Source organism: Mustela nigripes, chromosome X (assembly GCF_022355385.1).
Source record: "Mustela nigripes isolate SB6536 chromosome X, MUSNIG.SB6536, whole genome shotgun sequence".
Lineage (NCBI taxonomy): Eukaryota > Metazoa > Chordata > Mammalia > Carnivora > Mustelidae > Mustela > Mustela nigripes.
The window spans coordinates 117658470-117685392 of record NC_081575.1 but is presented as its reverse complement, the minus strand read 5'-3'; the positions used below and the strand labels follow the sequence as shown (position 1 = coordinate 117685392).

The 26923-nt window shown below is 50.1% G+C and overlaps 1 protein-coding gene across 2 annotated transcripts in view; it reads left to right on the top strand.

Moving 5' to 3' along the window:
• The window catches only part of WWC3 (WWC family member 3), a 71627-nt gene that overhangs the window by 5017 nt on the left and 39687 nt on the right, over window positions 1-26923 (top strand). For both annotated transcript variants that reach the window (XM_059384791.1, XM_059384790.1), the window contains exons 2-7: window positions 40-243; window positions 8307-8383; window positions 9500-9579; window positions 20388-20517; window positions 22924-23070; window positions 25859-25932. In XM_059384791.1, coding sequence (XP_059240774.1) covers window positions 40-243; window positions 8307-8383; window positions 9500-9579; window positions 20388-20517; window positions 22924-23070; window positions 25859-25932 — 712 coding nt within the window. The remainder of the gene's footprint in view (window positions 1-39; window positions 244-8306; window positions 8384-9499; window positions 9580-20387; window positions 20518-22923; window positions 23071-25858; window positions 25933-26923) is intronic.

Genomic DNA, 26923 nt, shown 5'->3' with positions numbered 1-26923 from the left:
TTACTCGGAAGCCGCTCACGCACGCCCTTTCCGTTGCAGAGCTCACGCAGATCGAGGACCCCCGCGAACAGTGGCGGCGTGAGCAGGAACGGATGCTGAAGGAGTACTTGATCGTGGCCCAGGAGGCGCTCAATGCCAAGAAGGAGATCTACCAGATTAAGCAGCAGCGGTTCGAGCTGGCGCAGGAGGAGTACCAGCAGCTGCACAGGCTGTGCGAGGACGACAGCCGCTCCCACGCCAGCTGTGAGTCCACGCCTCCCGGGGCGCCCCCGCGTGACGCTGGAAGCCCCCCCTGCCCCAGCCCCCTCTAGGTCACCCGCAGACACCGAGCTTGACTCGGGCGAGGCCGACTCCCGGGGTGTCTAAGCACGTGCTCTTAGGGAGGGAGCCCTCTCAGTTTTAGAGGCTGCCGCGTGCGGACCTCTAAAGCAGCAGCGGGTGCTCCGGTGTTGGAGGAACCCGCTCCCCTCTCAGAAACCTAAGCGTTTTGTTACGGATGCAGCCAGTCACCGCTGGAGCCTGTCCCCTCCCCACAGAGTTGTCACACTGAACCGCCCACCAGGGTTCACAGGGCCGTGACTGTTGGGGGTGCCACTGAACCTGGCAAGAACGCATGGGGGTGCTACCGCTAGGTCTGTGTTACAACGGCCTAGGTCCACTTGAGACACGGACAGACTTACCTGGGACATGACTGCCACTGTGCCAGGTATTTGGCTCTGGTGACACAGCCTTGAGCATTAAAGACACGGTCAGAGCTTTACTCTGTGTTGCAAGTCAGAATGGAGTTAAGGCCGAGGGGCTAGAGGTCTTTCTTTTTGCACCTGCTGTTGAAGGCGAATATGCCTTTCAAGCTGTGGGGAGGAGAGGGGTGTGTGTCCCCAGTAACAGGAACAGAAGAGCGTTCTGCTGTCAGTGTGCCCTGACAGAAGGTCAGGACTTGGGTATAATGGTATGTTGTTTCCAGGTCGTCTTACCTCTTGTTCTTCAAATATAGGTAACTGCTAGATTTTTGTGGTTTTTGGTTTAAGTATCCATCAGAATGCAGTGGTCAGCTCAGTGCTAATTTTTAGAGTCTGGTTTTTTATCTCTAGTTTCTTTTCTTACACTGTCTTTCTCTGATTCTTGTATCAGGCCTCACAGAATGAATTGGGAAGTGTTGCCTCCTCCTCTCTTTTCAGAAAGAGTTTGTGTGGGATTGGTATTTGCTAGAACTTGATAGAATTCACCAAAAAAGCCATCTGGACCTTGAGTTCCTTGTGGGAATGTTTGTAACTATAAATTCAATATCTTTAATAGATACAGGGCTATTCAGATATTCTGTTTCTTGAATCAATTTTGGTATTTGTGTGTTTCAAAGAATTTGTCTATTTCATCTAATCCAAAAGTCTGTAAACTTTTTTTTTTAAAGCAAGTCTTAGAAAGTAAATACTTTAGGCTTTGTGGGCCATATGGTCTCAGTGGCAACTACTCAACCTGTCTTCATAGTGCAAAAGCAGCGAGAGACAATACATAAACCGATATGTGTGGCTTGCTCTGATCAAAGTGTAAACACAGGTAACAAGCCCGATTTGGCCTGCAGGGAATTTGCAGACTGCTGATCTAAGTTGTCAAGTTTATAAAGTTGTTTGTAGAATTTCCTTACCCATTCTTTTAGTATCTAGACACTCTGAGGTGGTGTCCTGTCTTTCATTCTAAATGAATACTAAATACTAAAAATTTGTTTGTTTGTTTTCTGAATCAGTGTAGCTAAACTTTTATTGATTGTATTTATCTTTACAATAAACTGGCTTTGGTTTTTTTTTTTTTTTCTTTTCCCATTTCTTGTCTGTTTCTATTTTATTGATTTCTCTTCTTTATTATTTTCTTCCTGCTTCTTAGTTTGGCTTTACTCTGTTCTTCCTTTTCTAGCTTCATAAAGTAGAAGCTTAGATCATTGATTTTAGTTCCTCACATAACCTCTGAAGGTAGGACTTCTTCGTTAAGTGCAGCTTTAACTACCTGCCACAAATGTTGGTATTTTTTCAGTCAATTCAAAATGGTTTCCCATGTCCTTTGTAGTTTTTCTTTTGAGCCATGGGTTCTTTAAAAGTAAGTTGTTGGGACTTTTTAAAGATGTCATGTTGATTTCTAATTGAATTCTGCTGTAGTCAGAAACTACACATTGTAAGATTTCAGTCTTTGGGAATCTACGATTTAGCGCTCAGCATTTGGTCTCTCTCAGGGGCCTTATGGGATTAGAAGCCCATGGACTTGGTACCTCGAGGTCACACCTAGCTGTGGTGGTGACTTATAACTTTCTGAGAGCATATGGTTAGGGATTTGGAGCCTTTTAGAAAGTGCCTTGATAGAAGCTGGCTTGAACCATAGGAATTTATTTTTGTAGCTTCAGGAGGACTGCATACTGGCGGTCTCATGTGAGTTTGCCTACTAGAATGTCTCTTCCCAGTATCCTTGAGGGACCTTATCTGTCTCCTGGTTGGGTTTGGTTAGGTCTCCAAAGGCTCTTCCATTGGTTTTTCTAAGAGTGGAATGGGAGAAAGACATAGCAGAACAATTTGGCAGGAAGTTTCTTGCCAGTGAACATGGCTCTAGTGTTGACTTGAGAGTCTGACACGCTCATCAGAATCCCGACCAGCCAAGAGGTCTCTGTACATGTAGTCTCTGCATCCACTTGTCTGAGTGGCCTCGGGGGCCAGACTGGGCCTGCCTGTTTTCACGAAGGGTGGGAGACGCAGGTAGATTTTGCTGGGGCCTATTGGCTCATCTGGGAAAAGACTCTGAATGGAATCTAGGACTCACTCTGAGTGCTTTACCAAAAGGTTGCTGCTGTCTGTCCCTGGGGTTCCGACGAAGCTTTCAGCTTGCCATTTAACCTGAACTACCCATTACGATGAGGAAAGCTCTGTTAGATGACTCAGAGGAGTTCTTTCTGGCCGCACGGGTCTCCCTCAGCCCAGAGTGCTGTCAGGGCTAGTCGTCTAAAGCAGGGAGGCGCCTTCGTGCTCTGGGACTGGGAACAGAATAACCCTTGGACGCAGTTCGCATTACTTCCTTCATCGGCAATGACTTGAAGCAAAAAGAGCCAGGATTCAGTGGGCTAGTGTTATTATCTCTGCATTGTTGGGATTGCAACGTTCTGAGGTACATGAGGCCGTCTGTCTTTGCTGTACATGTGAGAAACGGTATCGGGAAGGCTAAGTTACTTCTTCAAAGTCACATACCCAGTAAATGGTAGAACTTGGCTTCGAACCGAGGCCTGTTTGTATGTGTGGCCTTCGATGCCTTGTACTGTGTCCTAGACATGGGAGAGGCAGCACCTAAGAGCTAATCGTGTTTTCGAAACATGTTGCCTTCCTGTTGTTTGAGTAATCCGGAAATAAAGACCTATTATAAACGGACAAGTCACCTGGCAGTTTTGAACTTTTAGGGGCAAGTGGAAGGCAGAGCACAATCTACTTCTGAGCACCTGCTGTTGGTATATACTAAATGTCGGGGACATGATTTATCCCTAACGGCTGATTGTAGGGAAAAAGAAGACCGTGATGGTGAACAGAGGAATGAACTAAAACAGCCATTTTTAGGGGTGCCTGGGTGGCTCAGTGGGTTAAGCTTCTGCCTTCGGCTTAGGTCATGATCTCGGGGGCCTGGGATTGAGCCCCACATTGGCTCTCTGCTTGGTGCGGAGCCTGCTTCCCCCGCTCTCTCTGCCTGCCTCCCTGTCTACTTGTGATCTCTCTCTCTGTCAAATAAAGAAAGAATTAAAAAAAAAAAATAAAACAGCCATTTTTGATACTGAGCAGAAGGGCGAGGCTGGGAGGAAGGGATGTGCATTTCTCCCACACCCGGCACAGATTTTCCCCGGAGTTATGGAAATCACCAGAATAAACCTCCATTCACTGGGGAGAAAAGATTTTGTGTCAATATTGGGCCATCTGGTATCTAAGAATATCCACGCCTTGACCTTTTTAAATTTTATTTTATTTCATTTTTTTTGGTCCCTGAGCAAAGCAGATTCAGATGCTGGCTGGATTTGAGCATACATGTCCCCACGAGACCAAGAACCCTCTATTCTGCTGTGTTTCTGGCGGCTGCTTGGTACCCAGACCAGTTTTCTGCTCTGTGGAGCACGGGCATAGAGCTTCTCGGGAGCGGATGCACTCTGACGCGCACCCACTACTTCCCTGCAGCCCGCTTTGTGGTGTTCTCGCACTTTCTTCACGTGTTATCTTGTGTTGTGTTGCTGGCAAAGTAGGTTTATTAAAGCTGTTGTAGTGAAGGAATTTATTGCAGCTTTCAGGAGCACTACAAAAACGGAAAACTGAAGTACTTCCTGACAGTTGGAGACCTTTGTGTTTCTTGACCTGGGTGGTCACATTTGTATTGGCTTTGCATTAAGTCCTTTTCTTTACGCTTTTCTTGATGGGTGTTATTCCCCCACCCCAAAGGAGAAAGAAAAATGAGGGGGGGCTGCATTAACTTGTTAACATTGGCTCATATCTCGAGGTGGAAAGAGGGAGGTCTTTTTCTTTCTTTAAATTTATTTTAAAATGTGTCTCCCAGTTCTATGTGTTTCTTTCATATGGTGAGCTGATTCCTCATCTAGAAAAAGATACCCCGCTTTCTGCATTGTTACGCGGTCTTCTCTTTGCCTTTTCCACTGAATACCTTTGTTGTGTCCGAAGCTTTCATTCTGGAGCTAATCGTTCAGTTTTCCTGAGAACCTTTAGCTTCTGGATGCATTCGGATGAAGCCTGTGACCATTTGCAGGGTCAATTATAGTCTAATCCACAGGTCAGCAAATGTTGTATGGCCTCTGGGCTGACTCTTGTCCACTCTGGCTGTTTATAAATAAAGCATTATTGGAACACAGCCACATGCCCTCAGTTACCTATTGTCTATAGTAGCTACGGCAGCAGAGTTGAGAACGAGGCAGAGACTGTATATGGCCCACGTTGCCATAAGTGTTTACTGTTTGGCCCTTTGCAGAGAAAGTTTCCCAACACCAGGTCTACACCAGTAGCTCTGAACTCCGGCTACAGGGTATAATCGCCTGAGGGGCTTTTTAAAACTGCTGCCTAGGGCGCACTCCCAGAGATTTTGATCTGCTTGGCTTTGGGTGGGGCCAGGCATTTTTTGGTAGAACTTCCCAGGTGATTCCCAGCATTGGGAATCCAGTAGTCTGGATTGATTTGTGATGGTCTCTTCCAGCAGCAGGCGCCTGACTTTGATACCCTGGCTCTTAGGAACTACCAGAAGTCTGCACCAGAAGTCTGTCTCTTCGGATAGTTCGGAGAGTTGGCCTAACGTCCCGTGAGAAAGTGCTGACCCTCCCTGAATTCCTCGGTTGGGTGGTGGTGAAGCTGGACCTTATCAGTTCTCAGTTTGGCCGGCATTCTTTCTGAGGCTTTACGCCCATCCCACAAAGACTGTCTTGCCCGGGTTATCCCCACAGAGGGTTTCTCCCCTTCTGTCTAGGTTAGGGTCATGGCCACAGTCCATCCATTCAGCCCTTTGTTTTCCTTCCTGCAAGCATGTTGGAGCCGGCAGGAGGAGAATGGATCACGCAGCATTTTTCACAGGTGTTAGTTGGCAAGACACAGTCTCGAAGGTGCTTGTGGAGCATACGTGTCTGTTGAGAAGTAACCCCCTAGCCTGCCCCAGAGAACATTTCCGAGAGAATTCTTGGTTTGAATTTGGTGGCATCTTGTGTTACTTCTGCGGGGACCTCTGAGTGGGCCTGTTTAATTTTTTTCTTCCATTGCTTATGGCACCCTTAAAAACCAATGTCATGCCCTCTGTGGGCCTGGGTTGTGGACATGCGTGCCTTTGTTGCTGCTCTGGTAATTAGTACCTGTCAGCACGGGAGCTGTCGGGGCTTGCCAGCCTTTCTGCAGCCGTGCTCTTGGCTTCTTTGAGCCCTCCCTGCAGAGCTGACCCCTGGAGGCGCACACCCGGTCCTAAGGCGCAGAGTGCCCTGAGCACATCTTTGGGGAAGGACTGCTGCTCTTCTAAAGCATGTCGTCCCCCTTGGGTGACCTCAGGTTCTCACAGCACAGAGGAGGCCGGTGTGGAACAGAGCAACAGGGAGGCAGAGACAGACACACGAGCGTACATGTTTTCCCTTTTCAATGCCCTATAAAATCCAAATCCAAAATCAGTACTGGGGTCTGCAGCATCTCGAGTGCTAAGGACACAGGTGACATTCACCTGTTGGACAGTCGGCCCTGGGGAGCCGGAAGTCTGTGCCTTCGCCCGATGGGGAAGCGAATCTGATTAAAGAACCTTGGGCAGCTGGCCCGCAGGAGCCCAGGCTTCAGACGGAAGTCCCTTTTTGACTGATGTAGAGCGAGTCACTACAAGCTTAGGCTTTGTCAAGTGGGGAAGTGTAATCATCATTTCTCAGAAGATTTTTTTTTAAAAGATTTATTTATTTGGGACGCCCAGGTGGCTCAGTTAGCTAAGCCTCTGCCTTCAATTCAGGTCATGATCCCGGGGTCCTGGGATCGAATCCCACATCAGGCTCCCTGCTCAGCAGGGATCCTGCTTCTCCATTGCTCTATGAGGCCATGGCTTTCCGGGCTCCCTCTCCAGGGCTGGGTACACGCTGAGTGTCCGGGGGAGAGGTGCGTACCCGACAAGCTCAGGGTCCCGTTAGCTCGGCAGGGTAACTGGGGGCCAGTTGCTGTATTTGTCCCGCTCAGTGCTGGTGTTTCAGGTGTCCGCTTATTTTCCCTGTGGAATCGCAGAGGAAATTCGTGGCAACGATTTCAGACCGTGGTCACTGCTGTTTAACTTTGCAGTTAACACCGCAGGGCTTGGGTGACGGGGCTCCTCTCTGCCCCAAGTGGAACAATCCCAGGTGATCGCTGTGGGCACCGTCTTCCTCAAAGGCAGGCTGACACACAGGGAGGTGAGGAGCCTGCGAGCCCGGCCCTCATTGGCTTCTTATCCGGGGCCAAGTGACAGTCCCTTCGGCTCTGGTTTGGGAAGCCTTTAAGTCCCAGGAGTTTGATGTAGAGATGTTACAGAAATGATTTCTAAATCTTCTGGGCTTTGTCTAAGGTGTGGCTTTCAGTGCTGCTCTTCCGTGAGGCCGAAGAGGAAACTGTAGGCCTGGAGATAGATACTCATTGTCTAAGAAGGAAATCTGTTTTAGAAGTATCTCACTCTGTGTCTTCAAGAGATTATGATTCTAAATCTAAGAACATTTGAGATAAAGTTGGCAATTGCTTGGTTCTTCCAGATGCTTATTTCTAGTAGATTCTGGTGGTTTGAAATTCTGACTGATAGGGACTTGAATAGCAAATGTCTTCGAGAGCTGGTTTTAAAGAGGTGTCCAAACCGCTCAGATGAACGTCGGACTTGCTGTGTCAGCTGCCTGATGACTTGAGCCATCCTCTCTGTGACAAAGTCAGAAAATGGATTTGAGCTAGTCTCCGGCCATTGGCACCCTAGTTATCCCAATGACAGTCACCCTCCAGTCCCCGGATCACAGGAGTCTGGGAAAGAGGCTGGGCTGCAGCTGGGCCTTCTGAGCAGGTGACATGACCGCCAGGGCCCCGGAGGCAGGTCACACCAGGGTGGGGTAGCCACAGAGGAGGACAGGGGAGCGCCCCAGCGGTGAGGGCCAGGCTGGACCACGTGGTTGCTGTGCACAAGCTCGTGGCTTCTGGAGCCTAAGAGAAAGGAGACGGAAGCAGCGAGAAAAAGCAGTGTGGGGAGGTGAATGGGGGCACTAGCCACAAGACGCAGCCACTCACCGCCTGAGCAGCTGGCGCACCGGCACGGGCTCCCCGCTGACCGCGCCACCGGCAGTTGGTCCGCTGTGCCCGGCGCACAGCTCGGCAGCCCTCCGGCTCGCATTCACCCCCACGTGCGGACCCTGCACACTCACGATACCGCAAGCCTTGCCAGGAGTTTGGACCCCGGAATGGATTCGTACCGCATGTACTATTTTCAGAGTGAGAGCAGTTTTCCAGCCCACAACCCCCACCCCACCCCCGCCTGCCGAGTGTCTCTGTGGTTTTTGATCCTAGTAATTTTGCAGTCGAAGTGAACACAGAGTTTTGTTTTACCGACAGCCATGGATTTTTCTCATGTGGAATCACGAAGGAAGGCCTCATGCAGAAATCCAACATCGAGATTTGAGGATGTGAAATATTAATTCCTTAGGAGCCGGTGCTGACTTGTAAACTGATTATTGACAAGAGATTTAGAATTGAGTATTGACTCACAAGTTCCTGTCTATGTGTATTGCCTTATGTTAAAGGATCCATTATAAAATAAAATATTTTCCTTCTGTTTAGCCTTCTCTGGATATTCAGCCAATACAAAGTACGACCCATACCAAATTAAAGCAGAAATAGCAAGTCGTCGGGATAGGGTGAGTAGAATGAGCGCTTTCGTAACTAGAAGCCCCATTCGTGTTTCTGTGTAATGTTACTTATCGTGGCTCATTTAATGCCGGTCAGTGTGACTACCACTCAAATTTTGGTTTGAAGATTTTCACTTACATGGATTATTATTACATTTGGTTTTACTCTTCACGTTTTTCTAAGAGGACGGGCAAAGTTTCTTTTTGAAACAGCAGCGCATCTAACAAAAAGTCGCCTGTATCCCTCTGTGTTTTTCATAGAGCTAGACTCCTCCTGCCCAATTTGTTACGATTTGGTGACATTAAGCCCTAATCTCAAAGGACTGCTTCCCTTTATTAGTGGGATGCCAGCCTTGACCGTCGGCAGCTGGTTGCTGTATTCCTAGGGAGAGCCTTCCTGTAGTGCTGTTTGACCAGAAGGTTCTGATGGCCCTTGCGAGTGACACTGGAGTTCGTTATGTGCTGCCCCGTTTCATCCCTTCAGCCCTGTCTTGGGTGTGAGGGAAAGGGGACCGTTGTGTCGCAGTTGCAGCAGCGAAGCGTGGCAGACACCTTGGAAACGAGGCCTCCTCTTCTGGTGTCTCGTTCCCGAAACCAGAATGTCTCAGCGCAGTGGCTCTCAAAGCCTCGCGCACCTGAGAAACACACGTGGGGTGTCGGTGAAACGTGGGAGCTGCCAGGCCCAGCGCCTGAGTCTTGACACGGGCCTGCAGTGGGTGCTGGAAGCTGCCGACGGTGGCGCTCAGGGGACTGACTTTCCCTAGCGGGACAGCATGCTTTTAGCGACAGCGCTGCAGGGCGGGATCTAAGCAGTAAGCAGAGGGAAGGTGAAAAAAGCGTGACGTAGTTTACTGTTGGTGACGGGTAATCAGTGCCTTGAAAAAGAGAGCGGTGGCGGGTTCCGCAGAGGCAGGACCCTGTCGGGGATCCGGGAGGTTCACATCTCCGCGGGACACTTCTTCCAGGATGGCCACTGGGTGTAAGCCCGGGAGAGAAATCCGTGGACGGGGGAGGCGACCCGGTGGGTTGTCAGCTAATCGGGAACGTAGGTGACAGTGCGGACAACTGCCGGCGTCATTTTCACCACAGCTTTTCTTTGAGAAAAAAAATGTCATTTGTCTTCAGCTTTCCAGACTGAAACGCGAGCTGACGCAGATGAAGCAGGAGCTGCAGTCCAAGGAGAAGGGGGTGGAGACCCTGCGAGAGTGAGTTGCCCTGATTGCGGGAGGGGCGCCCTTCCTGGCGCTTCCTCCTGTGCTCCCCTGGGCGCCGCCTGCCCTGGCCCTCCAGCCGGGCCCGCGTTCCCTTTTATGCTTTTCTTTATGCTCCTTTATTTTCCAATCCTGAAGCCTCAGAGTCCTTTTTTTCCTCAAGGGTACTCGGTTCTTTTAAGTGGAGAAACGTGGGAAACAAGACCTTTATTTTCTATTTATGCACGTTCTCTGTAGCTGCGCTGTCCAAGGCATGCAAGGCTGTTTAGATTTGAATTCCACTCTTGTTCGTTTTAGTCTCAAAGTTTTTTATTCTACAATTCCAATATCAATTCATTAGAATGAAATACAATGAAATATTCAGAACCATGTCACATAGCCGCATTGGAAGTGCTCAGCTGTCACTTGGCGGCTGGTGTAGATTTTCTCTGCCTCGGCGTGATGGACATTTTGGACCCGGTGACTCTTCGTGCATCATAGGGTGTTTAGCTCTGACCCCCTGGATGCCAGTAGTACCCTCTCTCCCGGTTGTGACCGCCAAGACTACCTCTAGATGTTGACGCTGTCACATGTTTCCTGGAGGGCACATGAGCCCCTGGTTGAGAACCACTGGGCTGGAGGCCACTGGCTTGAAAAGCACAGATAATCGAACATTCCCACTGTCCCAGAACATCCTGTTGCACAATCTGGTCTGTAGGTCTTCCTCCTGTCAGCATCTTTACAGTTAGAACTTTATCCCCACTAAGAGTTTGGGGTTGAATTTCTTTTTGGGGGAGCTATGTTAAGTCAGCAAATTCAGTGAACAAAAGTGATTTTATAAATGGTGCTACTGTTCTTTCGATAGAATTGATTTTCTTGAGAAAGGGTGGCGTATGCCTTTCGGTCAGCCGAGAGTCCATTCTGTCTTGATTCCGAGCCCGGCTTCACTTGCCGAACTTGAGCATGACCTTCACGAAACCTTCTGTGCCTACTTTTCTCATCAGTCAGTGGGGGTGGTTTTCGCTCAGGCTGCTCTGACAAAATACCGGAGACTGGGGGCTTAACCAGCAAACATTGACTTCTCACAGTTCTGGAGGCAGGAAGTCCAAAATCAAGGCATTGGCAAGTGGAATCCGGCGAGGGCCTGCTTGCTGCCTTCTTGCCCTGTCTTTATGTGCTGCTGCTGGTGGTGGTGAGCTCTGGCCTCCGGGGTCTCTTCTTTTAAAGACACTCAATCTGTCATGGGAGACCCCACTCTTCATGACCTCCTCTGTTACGGCCCCCCCCCCGAGGGCCTCCTCCATATACCATCACAGTGGGAGTTAGGGCTCACCTTGTGAACTGTGGAGGGCCAGGCACATTGGGTCTGGAGCAGCGGACATTGGGCCGAATTGTCCAGAGGGCAGCCCCAGGCCGAGCCTTCAGCAAGTGGCAGGGGTCCGTGCTGCTGCCTTCTCAGGAAGCGTGGGCCTCATGCCGCTCTCTCGAATCCTGTGTGCGGAGGCAACGACAGGGTGCCGCACCTGACGGAAGGATTGCTCTTTATAGGGGAGGGACACGAGAATGTCAGTGTTTGACAAGTGTAATTATCTCAGCCTCATATAAAGGCTGATTACCGGGCGTGTCAAACCCTGTTGTTTAATACTAGGTTGAGATTCGCTTTCTTAATCATCCAGGATTGTTTTGGTTGATGATTTGTTTGCCCAGTTTTATTTCTGGGCTTATTTATCAAGGACTTACTATAGGCACCAAAGGAGTCACAGTAGAAAGGGGAGCTGGCTCCTGCCTGAGGGGACTTGGACTTGGCTCTCTCTGGCTCTGAGACCCAACCGTGCCTTCTGCAGGTCATGGCACATGGCGGACTTCAGTAGTCCTGTCCACAGACTTAGTGTGACCTGGACCCTGTCAACCCTGCTGTCAACTTTCTGTTTCTCTGCGGTTCCCCGGCGGCGTGTGCGCATGTGTGCGAGTGCCCATGCGCTCTCCTGTGATTCAGTCCGCCGTGGGGGTTCCTTTTGTTAGTCCTGGTCAGTATAGCTTTTGAGAAAAGTTTTGCTTGGGCAGAGCCGTCTTCTTTCTAGTATCGGCTCCTGGTTTTGTGGCCCATCTTGGCCCTCTGCTGCGGTGCCTCCCAGCGCGCCGATACGGGTCCTGTAACTACCCCGGCCTCCAGATGCTAAGATGTGTGTGAGGCGGCATCTGGATGTGCTGTGGCCACACTTGCCCGTGTCACTTCTGCTCACGGGCCAGGTATGATGTAGGCAGAAGCAAATCGTTAAATTTGGGAGGCCTTCTCAGGTTTCTAGGGCTGTCTGCTTGAACTGGAGATTGACTTCCTCCTCCCCTTTGGCCACACAGTGGCTCTCTCTCATTACCGGGGAGGAGGGCGGACGCTCGGCAGGGTCTTCGGATGACACGGCGCAACCGAACGTGAGCCTCGTGCCGGCTGCACATTGCAGTTACGACCCTTGTCCCTTGTAGAAGCTCTGGGGAAGGTGATGGAGGTTCGGCGTGCTTCGGAAACACTCTGAAGCCACACAGGACCCCCAAGCCCCGGCCCGGTGCCTCTCCCTGCCGGCTCTGGCTTTGGTAGCAAGATTGAAGGCCCCAGGGCCCGTCCCCTTGGCCTCTGCCACCCTGGCTGTGGCCATTCCCTTCTGTGAACACAGAGGTTCCGACACCCCGGCAACTGAAGGCTGATCGCTAGAAAAGCAAAGGTGCTGGGGCTTGGGGCGTTGGGGGGAGCGAAGAAACCCCTTCTCTTGGCACCTCTAGGAAGTCAGTTCATTGCTTGTAGTGGATCTAATTTCAAGAAGGGGAAGAGGCAGCCTCGGGTTGTCCAGATTTATGGGATGGGAGGCAGCCAGTGCAGGGACAGCTGTGACCGGAGACCTGTGGGGGTAAATGGGTCCCTGCCCAGGGACCCATCCTTCCTCCCTGCCAGAGCCTGTGGGGATGCCCGCCCCTCTCTAGGGGAGGCTGAGGAGGGGCATAGGAGAAGGTTCTGGACCCAGCCTTGGTCCTGGGTGACTCACTGCAGCTTTCCAGCTAGAGCCACCTCGAGAGGCTGTTTAATTGTACATGCTCACTCCGTCTTCCCAGGAAGAGACAAAGCATGGGCACGCATGCCATGCTTCAAAATCTTTGCAAGTGAAAAATAATCTCGTAGCCTTCCCCTGAATTATACAGGCTATGTGGGAGACGGAAACAGCCTTATTATTTTTCTGGTGTTGAAGACTGGCTGTTAGGCTTCCATCGAATCTTGCAGGTTGGCGTTATTATTGAGGAATTTTGAAAACCTTCTGTGAGCATGGATGATGTGATTACCTTTCCCCTACTGTGAAATCCTAACTCTAAGCAGATAATACACGAGCCGTGGCATGGAGAAGGGCTTCTTGGATGTTGTTACCAGCATTGATTTAAGGCAGAGACCCTAGGTTTTCCTCCAGAAAATTTTCTGCTGTTCTTGCTTCCCAGAATATCCAGGATATTCTTTTCCAGAGCTCCTCGCCAGGAGTTTAGCCGCTTATAACATTTTAAACTCTTACTTGTTTATCTTGGTGAGCTTTCCTGGCTAGCAAGGAAATCCATCATTACGCTTGGGTCCAAGTGAAGTAAAAAGAACCTTTTGTATTTTTTTTTTTTTTTAGGTCTATGTGTGTTGTTAATTTTTGTAAATGGGAGCTGGCCATGGACACAGTCTCTGGGTTAGTGGTAGAATAGGGACGTGTGTGTGTATGTGTGTGTGTGTGTGTGTGTGTGTGTGTGTAACGTATATAAACTTCCACTGATGGAAAATGTCAAGTACACACAAAAGTAGAAAGAACAGTAGCGTGGAGCCCTCCTGTACCCTTCTCCACGCCTCACCACCGAGCCACATGGGGGCCGGTCCTGTTTGGTCTGTCAGCCGGCCACGTCCCCCAAACCCTTACTGCCCTATCGAGGCAAATCCCAGAATCATATTGAATCCACAAATAGCTCTTCTAAAGTTAGGGATCCCTTGTGAAAACATAACTATAATGCCTGTACCCCACTTAATAGTCATCTCTTAACATTATCCCTTCTCCAGCAAGTTTCCCCATTTCTCCGGCGAGTTTGGGTCCAGCTTCGGACGAGGCCCAGGCCCGCACAATATGCTTGGTTGGTGTGTCTCTGAATCTCTAGTCCCCTATCCCTTTTTTTTTTGTCTTCCCCTTTCTGACAACTTATTTGTTGAAGAAACCAGCTTGCTTGTCCTGTAGAATTTCCCGGACTCTGGATTTCGCTGCTTTCACGTGTGTCCCCCGCCGCCCTCCCACCCCCAGCTCACACAGGTGAGTGTGGTTAGCTCGAGAGGCCTGATCTGATTTGAGTTCAAGTCCTTTTTCTCTTCTTTTTTTGGGGAAGGGGCAAAGTCTGTTTCGTAGCTGATGGTAGCGTTACTTCTGTCAGGAGCCGCAGACTCTCCAGTGACATGGGGAGTGTCCACGGCTTCCGGTGCGGTCAGCCACATCCGTCCGTTCCTAGTGTTTCCCATCAGCTCCACACCTGATGCTGGGCACGTGCACATACGAAAGCGCTCAGGATACGTTCCCACAGCGGGGTTTGTAGGGTCAGAGGGCAAATGCATGGGTCATACTGAGGAGATGTTGCCAAATCCCCCTGTTGTCTTCTTACCTCTAACCGACGAGTTTCTGTTCCCACGGCTGTGCCAGCAGAATGTGTTGTCAGTGCTTCTGTACTGCTGCCAGTCTCACAGGCGAGAGATAGGATCTCAGTGTAGTTGTAATTTGCATTTCTCTTGAGGCCTTTTATAAACATCTTCGGAGGAGTAGGAGCAGCATTTATGAGTATGAAAGTCTTTTGAAAATCGAGATTTTTGCAGTGAAAATGCTGTTGGGCTCCAGTGCCCTCAAGTTTGTGAAGGTTGTTTAGAAAAATGATCCTCCTGTAACTCGTTAACCACATCCAGGGCCAAGGGCGGGGGACTCAGGAGCAGAACGTGCACGGTTTCCCTAATGGGTGACGGACGAGAATGTGCTGAGTGTGCCAGTAGGTGTGGGAGATTTCCCTCTTGAGTTATTCTAAGATCTCCTGGAGATAGGGAGTACACCTCGTGTCCGGTTCCGAGTTGTCCTGCGGCCAGAAAGCTCATTTAACATTGCTTCAGCCCGAGTTTCCCGTGCTTACGTGCCGCTGAAGCCTTCCGCCAGGACACCCGTAAGGTCCCTGTGTACCAGCGGGATGGCCCGAGATGCCCTGGGAGGGAGGCACCGTCCTGCCTGCTTCTTAGCATCTGTTTGTTGTTCATGGCATGCTGGTGCCCCTCCTGGCTCCCATTCCCTTCTTGTCTCTTCTGCCGTGGTCACCAGTGCAGCTCACCATTCTCATGCGCAAGTCATGGGGACTCTGGGTATCTCCCATGCTTGTGGCTCCTGGGCTTTCTCTCTTGCTTAGACTACGGTCCCCAGTACAAAATGAGTTGAACCCCATCCTGACCTCATTCCCCCACCCCCGGTGTCACCCCCCCACCCCCCGCTCACCTGTGTCTACCCCTGGCCACCCTGTGACTCTCCCCACTGGAACTTTTAACTCCCTGTGCCTGGGACACCCTTTTCCCACATTCCACACACCTGTTCCCTCCCTGCTGTCGTTTTCTGCTCATATGGTGTCTCACCGAGATCCTCGCTTAAATAATGGCCCGAAAAAGGACTTCTTTCCATCACACTCTGTCCTGGAAACTGGATTCCTTTTCCTCAAAACACCAATCACCGCCTGCCCTAGTGAGTTACTTTTTGTGGTCTGTCTTCTTGACGGGCACACCACACGAGAAGGACTTTGCATTGTGCCCAGCGCGGTCCTGGGGACGCAGGTGGGTTGCAGGCAGAGGGCAGGGCTGAGGGGCGCGCACGGACGCTGCCCCAGTTGCTGGGCCGAGGGGCCGGGGTCGCGGCTCCTGGCTGCCGGGAGCCGTTGTGCGGTCCGTGTCCCTGCCGGACACTGGCTGCCCCGTACCACAGGCGGGGGGGTGGTGTCCTCTGTAAGGCGGCCCCGTCGTCGTCTTCTGAACTGCCCTCTGGTACTCCTCTTCTGCAGCTTGCGCTCCGCTGTGGTGTAGGAATCCTAGTCCCTGTTGCTGCTGTGCAGATCCTAGAAAGGGGTGTTGGCTAGATGTTCCGATATCCAGTGTCCGCACGGCGCTTTCCTCGCCACGAGGCCAGAGCCTCTGTGCTTCGAGCTCGCCGCTGCCCGCGGCCCCTCTTCCCCGGCCGCCGGTGCGAGGAAGCGGCACCCGTGTGTCTCCTCCGGCAAGAGCGGCCTCCCTCTCCCCAGCAATTCGATCTGGGGCTTAGCGATTTCTGTGCCAGGGGGTTTCGTGCTTTCAGGAGACAGTGGGGCTGCTAACTGTTGGGACAGGCTCGGACCCACGGTATCCCAGGCCCCGGGCCCGCCGGGTGCAGCTGGGCCGTGACCCCCCGCGCTGCGCCGCTGACTCTGGGGCCTGGGGCGGTGGGGGCAGGAGGGGCATGAGCACTGTTCTGGCTGTGGGTCTGCTGCCCCACGCACGACCTGCTGCTGGCAGAAGCTGCTGGAAGCTGCCTGAGGAGCATTCAGGGCCGCCTGCCAGAGCTGGTGGGGTAAAAGATAGAGTCGGAACCAAACTTCGCATTCTTTTGGGTTGTCGTGTGTGGTGTTAGTGCGGGCTAGCTTTAGACGCTTGCTGTGGGCTTATGGAGCCGTTTGGTTTGGGGGCCTTCAGGGTTTGACGTGGTGTGAGTTGGGAGGCCTTGACTTTGAGTGTCTTGCGAACCCGGTGAGGAAGAAGTGAGTGCCAGTGTGAGGGGCCTGGCTGTGTCCCTGACTGGCTCTGTGACCTCGAGCCAGTCCTGGAGGACTGCTTTGCTTTGAAAAGCAAAGTGCCTTAGTCCCCGCGGGCTCCTCTAACCAAACACTACAGACTGGGTGGCTTCTAAACAACAGAAATTTATTTCTCGAAGTCCTGGAGGCTGAAAGTCCAAGATCCAGGTGCCTGCGTGGCCGGGTTCTGTGTCTGCGGACAGCCAGCTTCCCAGTTCCCGAATAGCTGTCTTCTCGCTGTGCCGTCACGTGACGGGAGGGGCAGGGACCTCTGAGGGGTCTGTCTTATCACAGCACTGATCCCTTTCATGGGGGGCTTCTCCCTCATGACCTGAGTACCTCCCGGAGGCCTCAGCACCGAGCACATCCACACGGGGAGTTAGGGTCCCAGCGCGTAGCCGGGGGCCGGGGGAGCTCAAGCGTCCTGGTCGTAGCGCACTGTAGAATAACCTACATTTTTATTGTACTGCCTTTTGTTCAGCGGTTATCGCTTTTCTGTCATTTGATTTCAGATGTACAAGCACTCACTTGGGCTCTTAGTTAAAATTAAAAAAAAAGAAAAGACTGTTCTTTTGGCAGTGACAGATGTTACTGTTTTCTTTATGAAATGGAATATATTGGTATTTTAGAAAATACCAGATCCCTGACAACATCCTCTGAATTTGATCAAAGCTCTAGAGGGAATTCTCTCTCTCTCTCTCTTTTTTTCTTTCTCTAGAGGAAATTTGAGCAAAGGGAGAACGTTCTCAAAGAAATGAATCTTGCAGATATAAAGGAAGAGGCTTCCTACCCTTTGCAGTTTTTATTAGGTGAAGATTTATCACAGTTGAAAATTGAAGTGGTGTGAATTCTGGGAAACATTGCTTGTCCGCGTAAAAGCATGCGGGCCCGACCTTGGCCGCTGTGAGCAGGTGCGCGCCTGCAGCGTCTAGGGCCATCTCTGCACTTGGCTGCCCAGTGCTGACTTGAGAACTGGGGGATGGGGGTTTGAACCCGGGCAGCTCTGCCAGATCTTAGCTTCTCATCCTGGGCCACTTAGTTCAACGCTCTGAGGCTCAGGTTCTTCATTATAAAATCTGAGAAGGTCCTGCTTATCCCATAAAGCCGGTGAGGGGGTTCCAGGAGGCGACAGATGCAAAGCACACAGCCAGACCCCAACACCCAGTAGGTGCTTCACACATCGAACTATTATAATGTACTCTTTATACAAATAATTATGTAATATCAAATAGTATATGCTATATCAAATGTTTACGTAAGGTTATGTTTAGTACATAATAATCTTTTTGTAGGAGTATATTCTCATATAACGTAATAGTAATATGCAATATTATTAACGTAATATGTAATGTATACATATATAATGTAACAATAATATATAACTTTTAAACAGCAGTATTCTGTCTGAAATACCAGGACTTCAAGATCATGTTTCCTGGTAGCTTTCATACTTTGTAAACAGGGGCATCTTCTCCCCTTTCCTTTCCCGCAAACGACACCTTCTGTGCATCTCAGACGTCCCCTGTCCGAGACAGAGCAAACAGAAGGTGCTTGCCCTAGCAGGGGTAAGGCTCTCTAGGGGTCCCCAAGCCGAGGCCGAGGCTCTCCCTTTAGCTGCTCCCGACACCAGGGTGCCCTCAGAACAGAGTGGAAACAGCTGTTCTCGGCCAATCTGCTTTCTCTTCGAGGTCTCAGAGCCACTTGGGTAGAGCTCAGAGTGCAGGTCCGTGGCCTTGAAGTTGAACTGTCATCCTCCGAGGTGCTCTGCGGTGTCTGCTGGGCAGATGAACGACGGGTCTGCTGATCCCCCCTCCCTGAGGGGATTTGGGGCCCAATCGTAGAAGCTGGTGGCTCGACAGGCTGCTGCCTCAGTCCCTGGGGTTGCTGGTGGCCACACTTAGGCTTTATTGCTGCCAAAAGCCAGAAGGAAGCCACGACACCGAGGTGGGACGCTGCAGCTGACACGTGTAGCGGCTCGAGCCACAGCCTCAGCACCACCTGTGTGTGTCTGCCCTTTTCTGGTTGTTTGATTAGCCTCGATTTTCAAGCAGTTGAAAATGTTTTGCTCTGTGTAGTGGAGTTCCTCTTCTCTGCGCGGGGGGCAGTGTCAGATGATGATCTGTTGGCTGTGATCTTTGCTCTAGAGGAGCAATAGACCTGTTAGCAGAGGGGCTGGTCCTTGACCGTTAGAGAGGAATCCGCTTTCTCTGTCCCTGGGATTTTTGTCTAAGAGTGATGTAAATCGTTTTCTACTGACTTTATCAGCCTTTGTGGGTTGTCGGTTGTGACATTAAATGAGACGTATTGGAAAGCCTTTTATCAGAAGATGAATACAGGGAGGCATTATTACATAAACGAGTCTGAATTTTCTCTGCAAGAAAAATTGGGCCACTTCTTTGGCTGCTGGGCTATGAGCTAGATGACCTTCAATGTCTGCCTTCTGTTAGATACTCTCGGTTCTCTGTGAAACAGCCAAAAGGGGAAAACATGTGGCCCGGCCATGTTGGGACGTAGGGGTGTCAGGGTGGCTTGTGTGGGGACCCATGAGGCACCTGCATCCAAGCCACGGAAGAGGACTTTGGACCAGTTTTCATAAATACATCATCTGTAGCCGATGCAGGCCCAGCAATGCTCTAGAGCCCTGGGGTCTGACTCCAGAGGGAGGGCACGGGTTCTTGCCGGTTTCATTTGTCCTCGTATTCCACGGGGGCTGATGGCTCAGATCAGCTTGGGGTTTTGAGTACCGGAGCTGGTGAGTTTTTGACTTTGTGTCCCGTGAGTACGCAGCTTTGGCGTTGTCCTGACAGGCAGAATAGTCCTCGTGGACATTACATGTACGGTGCCCGGGTAGGCCTTCTCTTGACATTTTCTCCGTAAACGGGAAGAACCTTAAATGGAGGTGTGAAGGGTTGAAGTGACTTACTTGCCCAGGACCCCGCTCTAACGCTGGAGTCTCGCTGGTACTCAGCAGCCTGCCAGGATGCTTCCGTGAGTGGAGAATCGGGGAGTGCGGTCAGGCCATTGTCAAGGACCCAGATTCCCCGGTCACGTGGGGGAAACAGTTTCGTGTAAGGACCTGTGGAATAGGGATCTGGAATCTGAAAGGCCTGCTCACGGCTTTGCAGAGGAGGAGCTCATGCCGCTTGTGGACCAAAGTATTCCAGCCTCCCGAGCCCTGAGGGCCTCCAAGGCTCAAGATTTGGTGGGGAAGGTGAGACAGAGGGCGCGCTGTAGGAGGCTGCCGGCTCCGTGAGGGCCCGAGCCAAGCCTCGGCTTGGTCAGCAACCACTTCCACCACCCAGACCCGGCCTCGTGTGCGCGGGGGCAGATGGGTCGGAAGGAGAGAGGGACGGAGGGCGGGAGGAGGTTGGAGTGGATGGAAGGAAGCGTGACCGGGTGTGGGATGGAAGGAAAGAATTGGAGAGGTGAGTAGGAGGGGGCGAGAGAGAGAGAGAGCAACTGGAACCAGAATGAGGTAGAAGAAAGGTAGAGGAGACAGGGAGTTCGCAGTTTTATATGTGGGCCTCATATTGCATCGTTCACAACTTTTCTTCTGTCCCTTATGTGCTTGCGCGCAGATGTCCTTCGTATGTTTGTTTAATAGACATTTTTGACCACTAACCCAGGTGCTGGGACTAAACAAATAAGACACGATCCTCCGCTCAGAGAGGAGTTTAAAATCCCAGGAAATTACTCAAGCCACTGTTGGTTGCGTAATCATTAGTAGAGGTCGTGAGAACCGGACCGGCAAGGCCTCACCTGTGCTGGCTGTTCTGGAGCAAAGAAAAGTCGTCCGCAGGTCGAGCCTCATCTCTGTGTATTACCACAAGCAAGGAAGGGTTCCTGGGATCTTTAATTTTCTCTGCCAAACCAGTGTGTTTAACTTGTGTCCCATCTTTCTAAAAAGCTTCTGAGTTTTTCACTGTTGTTCAGCCTATCGCTGGACTCTCGCACAGAATAACTCTTGCGTTTTCGTTTTAAACCAGGATTGATCGGAAGATGTCAAGCACTCACACCAGCTACAAACCGGATGAGGCGCAGGCGATAATGACTGAGCTCCGGACCATCAAGAAAGCCATCTGCACCGGCGAGAAGGAGAGGCGGGACCTGATGCAGGTAGGGGCTGGCCCTCTGTGCACCCTGTGTCCATCCGTCTGCCTGCCTGCGTGTCCATCTGTCTATTCGGTAACATGTTAGGAAACTCTAGGTTTGTGATATATATTGTGTATTTGTCATGTATACAATTCATATATACTTTAAAACGTACGTACATCTCATACATGTATGTATGTTCTTTATGTGTGTGTATGTTTCTGCATACTGTGTATTAAAATATTTAGAAGTATGGGTGTTGGTTTCCTAGGGCTGCCATGACACCGTGCCACAGACTGGGAGAGAGCACCTGAAAGGCATTCTCTCAGAGTCTGGAGGCCAGAGGTTCATGGTCAAGGTGCCGGCATGGCCACGCTCTCTCTGAAGGCTCTAGGGGAGACCCTTCCTCGCCTTTTCCAGCTTTGGGAGCTGCTGGCGATCTTTGCCGTTCTTTGGCTCATCGATGCCCTGCTCTGATCTCTGCTTTCATCGTCCCATGGTGTTTGCCCTGTGTCTCTGTGTCTACATGCTTCTCTTCTTATAAGGATGCCAACCACAGGATTCAAACCCACTCTGATTCAGTATGACCTCACCTTAACTTGATTCCATCTGCAAGGACTCTCTTTCCAAATAAGCTCACTCTCACGGGCTCTTAGCACTTGGATGTATCATTGCGGAAGACACAGTTGAAGCCATAACGATGGGCAACACAGATTGTTCAATAATCAAAATAATTTAAAAAGTCTGATGAGAAATTGGCTGCCACCTCATTCACTCATCCCCAGTAACTACTTCTGTTAGCTTCTTAGGTGGCCTGCCAGCATTTTTACAGACACGGGAGAGCATGAGCACATGTTCCACTGTCCCCACAGGAAGGTGGGGCTTCCTCACGTGACCCTAATGCCCTGTCCCCTTTTCCGCACGTGTCCGCATGAGCTTCTGCCTTCCTCTATGTAGTATTCCAGCTCATGGGCAGATTTTAGTTATGTGACTGGGATCGTTGGAGCTTTCTACTGCTTTATTTTTTGGTCCCTTGGACTTCTGGGGATTTGGGTATTTTTAGAAAAAGCTTGATTTTTTGCATGTGGAGGTGCACTGGTGTTTTGACTTGGTCCTGGGGTGCACTCCGGTGCTTCTGTTATGGCTTTCATTTTTTGCTCAACGCCCCGAGTGCCTGGTAGGCGCGTGTCTGGATTCTGCCGAAGGACATGTGAAGCAGAGCTCGGACTTGTGGCCCAAAGGAGACAGGTGCGCACATAACTGCCTTGCACGGCAGTGCTTCCGAAGTCAAGGTCAGGAGACTTGTGGAGTGTCCCCACAGTGGTTGTTCAACTGCCCATTACTGGGCACTACACCAGGCCTGCTGGATTAAGGCTCTGGAGGTACGACCCACCAGTTGGTATTTTCAGGTGCCCTCCCAGGTCACGAGAGGTAAATGGTCAACGGTTCAATTTTCTCTAGGCGCTGGTGGCAGGAAGAGCTCCTGCCACTGACTGCAGCCTCTGAGGGCAGCGTTGGACAAGGTGCGGTGTGGTCGTCCCCCATTTAATCTAAGCCCAAACTCCGGGGCTGAACCAGGTGGTAATCCACCGTGGGGGCTTGGAGGACTTGCCCCAGGAGGTTGAACTAACTTTTCTGCCTTGGCCTTTCCAAGTGTGCTGAGCTGGGGCAAGCCACCCACTTGTCTCGAGTGGCTCCCCACCGGGGACACTTATAGAATTTCCATAAGAAGCTCCAGACCCCAGCGTCCTCTTTGAGAAGCTCCTGGGAGAGGCCTGGGCAACATCTTCTCTAGGAAAATCCAAGAAGTTGTTCTGTCTTTTATGACCTTAACAGTACTGGCCCATTTCAGCATGCCTCCATCTGGATCCAGAGCCAGCTATGCATGTCATGCTGCACCTGTGCGTTCTGGTGTCTATGGAAACGTCTGCTGGAGAGAGATATATTCCAGAGTCTTCTAGAAAATTGTAGAAAATTGTAGTTCTTTTTTACTTCTACCCAAAGGAGTTACGTACACAAGGAGATACAGTTACTCTAGTTTCTGGTACACTAACATCCATATGCGAGGACTCTTGACCATGTAGAATTACGACTGAAAAATCAGGCTCTAAAAATACATAAACCTCACCTGGGAGTGGTTTTCCTTTTGTGTGGTGTATTGAAATCTCAAGGCGGCATTCATCTCTGTCAGACTCATTTATCGATGCAACATTTTGGATGGCAGTGCTCCGCCCATTTTATTGAGGTACAGTTGACAGATAAAGTTTTAGAAATTTAAGGCGTTCCACCTGATGACTTGCTATACACATAGAAGGTGGAATGATGACCACGATGAGGTTCGTTAACACACCCATCGCCTCACATCGGTTAGGGTTAGAAAGTTTCTATCACACACAAAGAACTCAAGTAACTCGTTTCCTTCTGTTGCAGAGTCTGGCCAAGCTGACCGATGGCTTCAGGAATAGCTTTTCTCTCAGCGACCCTCCGCAAGACTTCCCTCACAATCCAGGTGTGCCCGGCGATTCCTTACCTCAGCAGTTCTGCGATGCTGGGTCTCAGACTGACATCATTGGAGAGGTACGCCAAGAACGGAGCCACGAGCCGAGGGTGCCAGGACAGAAAAGAGCTGGTTTTGTGCTGCCATCACTCATTTGTTTGATTTTGCCACTTTCTCTTCAGAAATGTTTTCCCTTTTGTGCCATTACATTTGAAGGAAAAATCCAGCTGTAAAGACTCCATGACCTGGAAGGCAATTGAATTGCTTGTTACCTCTGACCTTGTGATTTGGGTTCTTTAAAACAGCAGACTCCTGAGAATTGAGTTTAGATGTGTGTGTGTGTGTGTGTGTGTGTGTGTGTGTGTGTTAAGATTTTTTTATTCAGAGAGAGGAGGAGTGTGGGGGTGGGGGGCGCAGAGGGAAATGGAAAAACTTAAGCAGACTCCACGCTGAGTGGATCATGACCTGAGCCAAAGGCAGTCGCCCAGCCAGCTGAGCCACCCCAGGCGCCCCTCCACGTCCTTTCGTTAGATGAGGGGATAGAGGTGCCAAGTTCCCAGAGGTCATGTGGCCAGGGAGAGGCAGGTCTTCCTGGGTTTGAATTGACATCTCTGAGGCCTAAACACCTGTGCTTTCTTCTGCATCACACACTTGTAAAAAAGTGTATTGAAAGGCTGAACTGGATTGGTTGGCTATTGCTGCATAACCAATTACTCCAGAACCTAGCATCTTAAAGATTTTGTTTACCTATTTGACAGAGAGAGATCACAAGCAGGCAGAGAGAAAGAGAGGGAAGCAGGCTCCCTGCTGAGCAGAGAGCCTGATGCGGGACTTGATCCCAGAACCCTGAGATCATGGCCTGAGCCAAAGGCGTGGCCCAACCCCTGAGCCACCCAGGGACTCCAGAACCTAACGCCTTTATTATTTCAGACTTACACCATAGCTCAGGAGTCTGGGCAGGGTCCTCTGCCTCAGGGGCTCTCCCAAAACTGCCAGTGAGGAGTCACCCGGGGCTGGGGTCTCATCTGAGGCCTCAACTGGGGAAGGGGCCACTCTGAAGCTCACATGACTGTTGGCAGGATTCACTTCCTCATAGGTTGCTGGACGGAGGGCTCTGCTTCTTTACCGTACAGACCTCTCCGGCACAGTAGCTCGCTTCATCAAAGTGTGCAAACTGAGAGTCTGTTGGCAAGATGGAAGTTACTATCTTTTATAATGGAATCACAGAAATGGCTTCCCGTTATCTTCCCATCATGTGTTGTATTCTACTGGTTACAGTCAAGGGCATTCTCAAGGGGATTTCACATGGGGTGAGTCCCAAGAGGCAGAGACCATTGGGGACAATCTTAGACACCTGCGCAACTAACTTCGTTCTCACTTCCGTGCTATATGACTATACTGGAACCTGTTGAATCCATTGGGCCGTAGGTTTCTCCTTTTTTGACCAAGATGTCCATTTTGTTCTCAAAGAAGAGTGCAAACACAGACCTTAGAGATCTATAGACAGCATTGAGAAGAGTGGTTTTTTTTTTTTTTTTTTAAAGATTTTGTTTATTTATTTGAGAGAGGGAGAGAGAGTGAGAGCATGAGAGGGGAGAAGGTCAGAGGGAGAAGCTCTGCAGAGCGAGGAGCCCAATGTGGGACTTGATCCCGGGACTCCAGGATCATGACCTGAGCTGAAGGCAGTGGCTTAACCGAGCCATCCAGGTACCTGAGAAGAGGTTCTAAGAAACGACATTTCTTGGTCTTGATGAGCTCAGGGTGATGAGGTGACAAGTAGCCATTTCCAGTGTAGACAGTTTCTGGAGCTGTGATGTTATAGCCTAAAGATATTTATGTTAAGGAAACCGTGGAGAAGGGCTTTGGACAAGGCTGTTAAAATGTGCACGATGGTGACCCATCTCACTGGAGAGCACTTGCTCCACCCCTCATTCAAAGCAATAAAGATGTAGAGAAATTCCTATTGACTTATATCAAAATTGGTATCAATAAATTTAGCACTAGTCGTTCAAATAGAATATTTTCAAATGTTTGTTGACATGAGGTTACTTAAAAAAAAAAAAAAAAAAAAGACTTAGTGGCTATAACATGTGGTCTAGGTAAGGTCAGATCTACAGAGATAATTGATTAATGAACTAGTGTTATATGTTTCCAGGAATGAAGGGAGAGGTAACTGAGGTGAACTATAGTTACCTCCCATACAGGTCTTTTTGGTTTTGTTTTAGGAATTGTTTAGTTCAGCATAATTGGTATGAAAATATATAAGCACAGCTAGTGATCACGTCAGAGTGCTACGTTTCAGTTCCAGCTCCTGGGGTGATGGGCCCCATCAGACTCTTCCACATGCTGCTTTCCTTCCTTTTGACCTTCAGTTCTATAACATGCTACGTAACATTCCGAGGAGGCCGGTAGCCCATGTCTCATCCAGCTAGTCCGCCTTCTTCAGATCTCGCGACTTCGCACAACATTCTTCTGCATTCATTGAAGAACAAGAGAACGTACTGTACAAAATGGGATGAATATTTTTGTCTTTGTGTCAACTTCTACTGACTAATTCCCCATTTTTTTAAAACTTAATTTGTTGTTGTTGTTAAGAATTACACAATAGATGAATACATTTCCACTGTTAAAAAAAAATCTACCAGTGTTGGGGGAGCAAAGTCTTCCCAGGTCCACTCGCAGCTTCTGCCAGCCAGGGTGGTGGGCGAGCCCTGTTGGGTGTGTTTCCTTCCAGACCCTTGAGAAATGGAAATGCAAAGACAAATGAAAATATTCTCCACTGTCGCTGAAAGTTTAAATGAATTCTCTGTTTTGAAAATGTGTCTTTAATATGTCTCTTCCCCCTTTTTTTCCTTCTGTTCCGGAAAGTTTGTCTTTGATGATAAAACAAGACTTGTGGATCGTGTCAGGCTTAATTGGCAGTATGAGGAGGCCAGAAAGAGGTAAGAAGCTCCTTTCTCAAACCTCACCTTCTGCCTCCTTCCTTTCTCCCCTGGAAAGAGGTTTTGTGGGGCGCCTGGGTGGCTCAGTGGGTTAAGCCGCTGCCTTCGGCTCAGGTCATGATCTCAGGGTCCTGGGATCGAGTCCCGCATCGGGCTCTCTGCTCAGCAGGGAGCCTGCTTCCCTCTCTCTCTCTGCCTGCCTCTCCATCTACTTGTGATTTCTCTCTGTCAAATAAATAAATAAAATCTTTAAAAAAAAAAAAAAAAAAGAGGTTTTGTGGAGCTCCAGGCTGGACTGTCCACTTTTTATCAGAAAGCAGTGTCTGCTAGAATGCAAAATCCACGATCTTCCTTTATGGGTAAGGCTCTTAATGCCCATGACAAAATTTCATGTGCATTTAAGATGCGTAATTCTCACTATTGTGGACGGTTCTGAAGCCATGACTGAAAAAAGACGGAGACTTCTCAGCTTCCGTCTCCACCCCCCGCCCGCCCTGCCTCCCGCCCAGCCACCGTCCCTCAGAACTGCTTCAACAGAATTGCCTTATCTTTTATATATGTCGTTTCTAACTGCAGAGGTTAATGGAAACAGTCACATATCTTGGTTTAAAAGACAGTTTAATAAGGACCAGGTCAGCAGGTGCTCGCGGTTCCTCGGCCGCGGGACTCGGGTGGAGAGCATCGCAGCCTTTTCTGTTGACTTTCGCTGTAAATCATCCGCCTTTGGAGAATGGAGACTTGAGCCTGTCTGTACATGTTCAGAATTTGTCTTCTGTCCCCCTCTCCCAGCCCTAAGCATCGGACAAGGGCAGAATGGATGCAGCGCGGAGCGCTCACGGGCAGGCTGGGTTTGTGGCACATCCTGTTCCTCCCCGCCTCCGCAGGACCCTGGTTCCCCTATTCTGACCCTGCCCTAGCTTTCGGGTCCCCTTGCTAGAAACCCTCTCTCTCTTTTGTGTCTTCTGGAAAGAGCCTTAAAACCAAATTATTT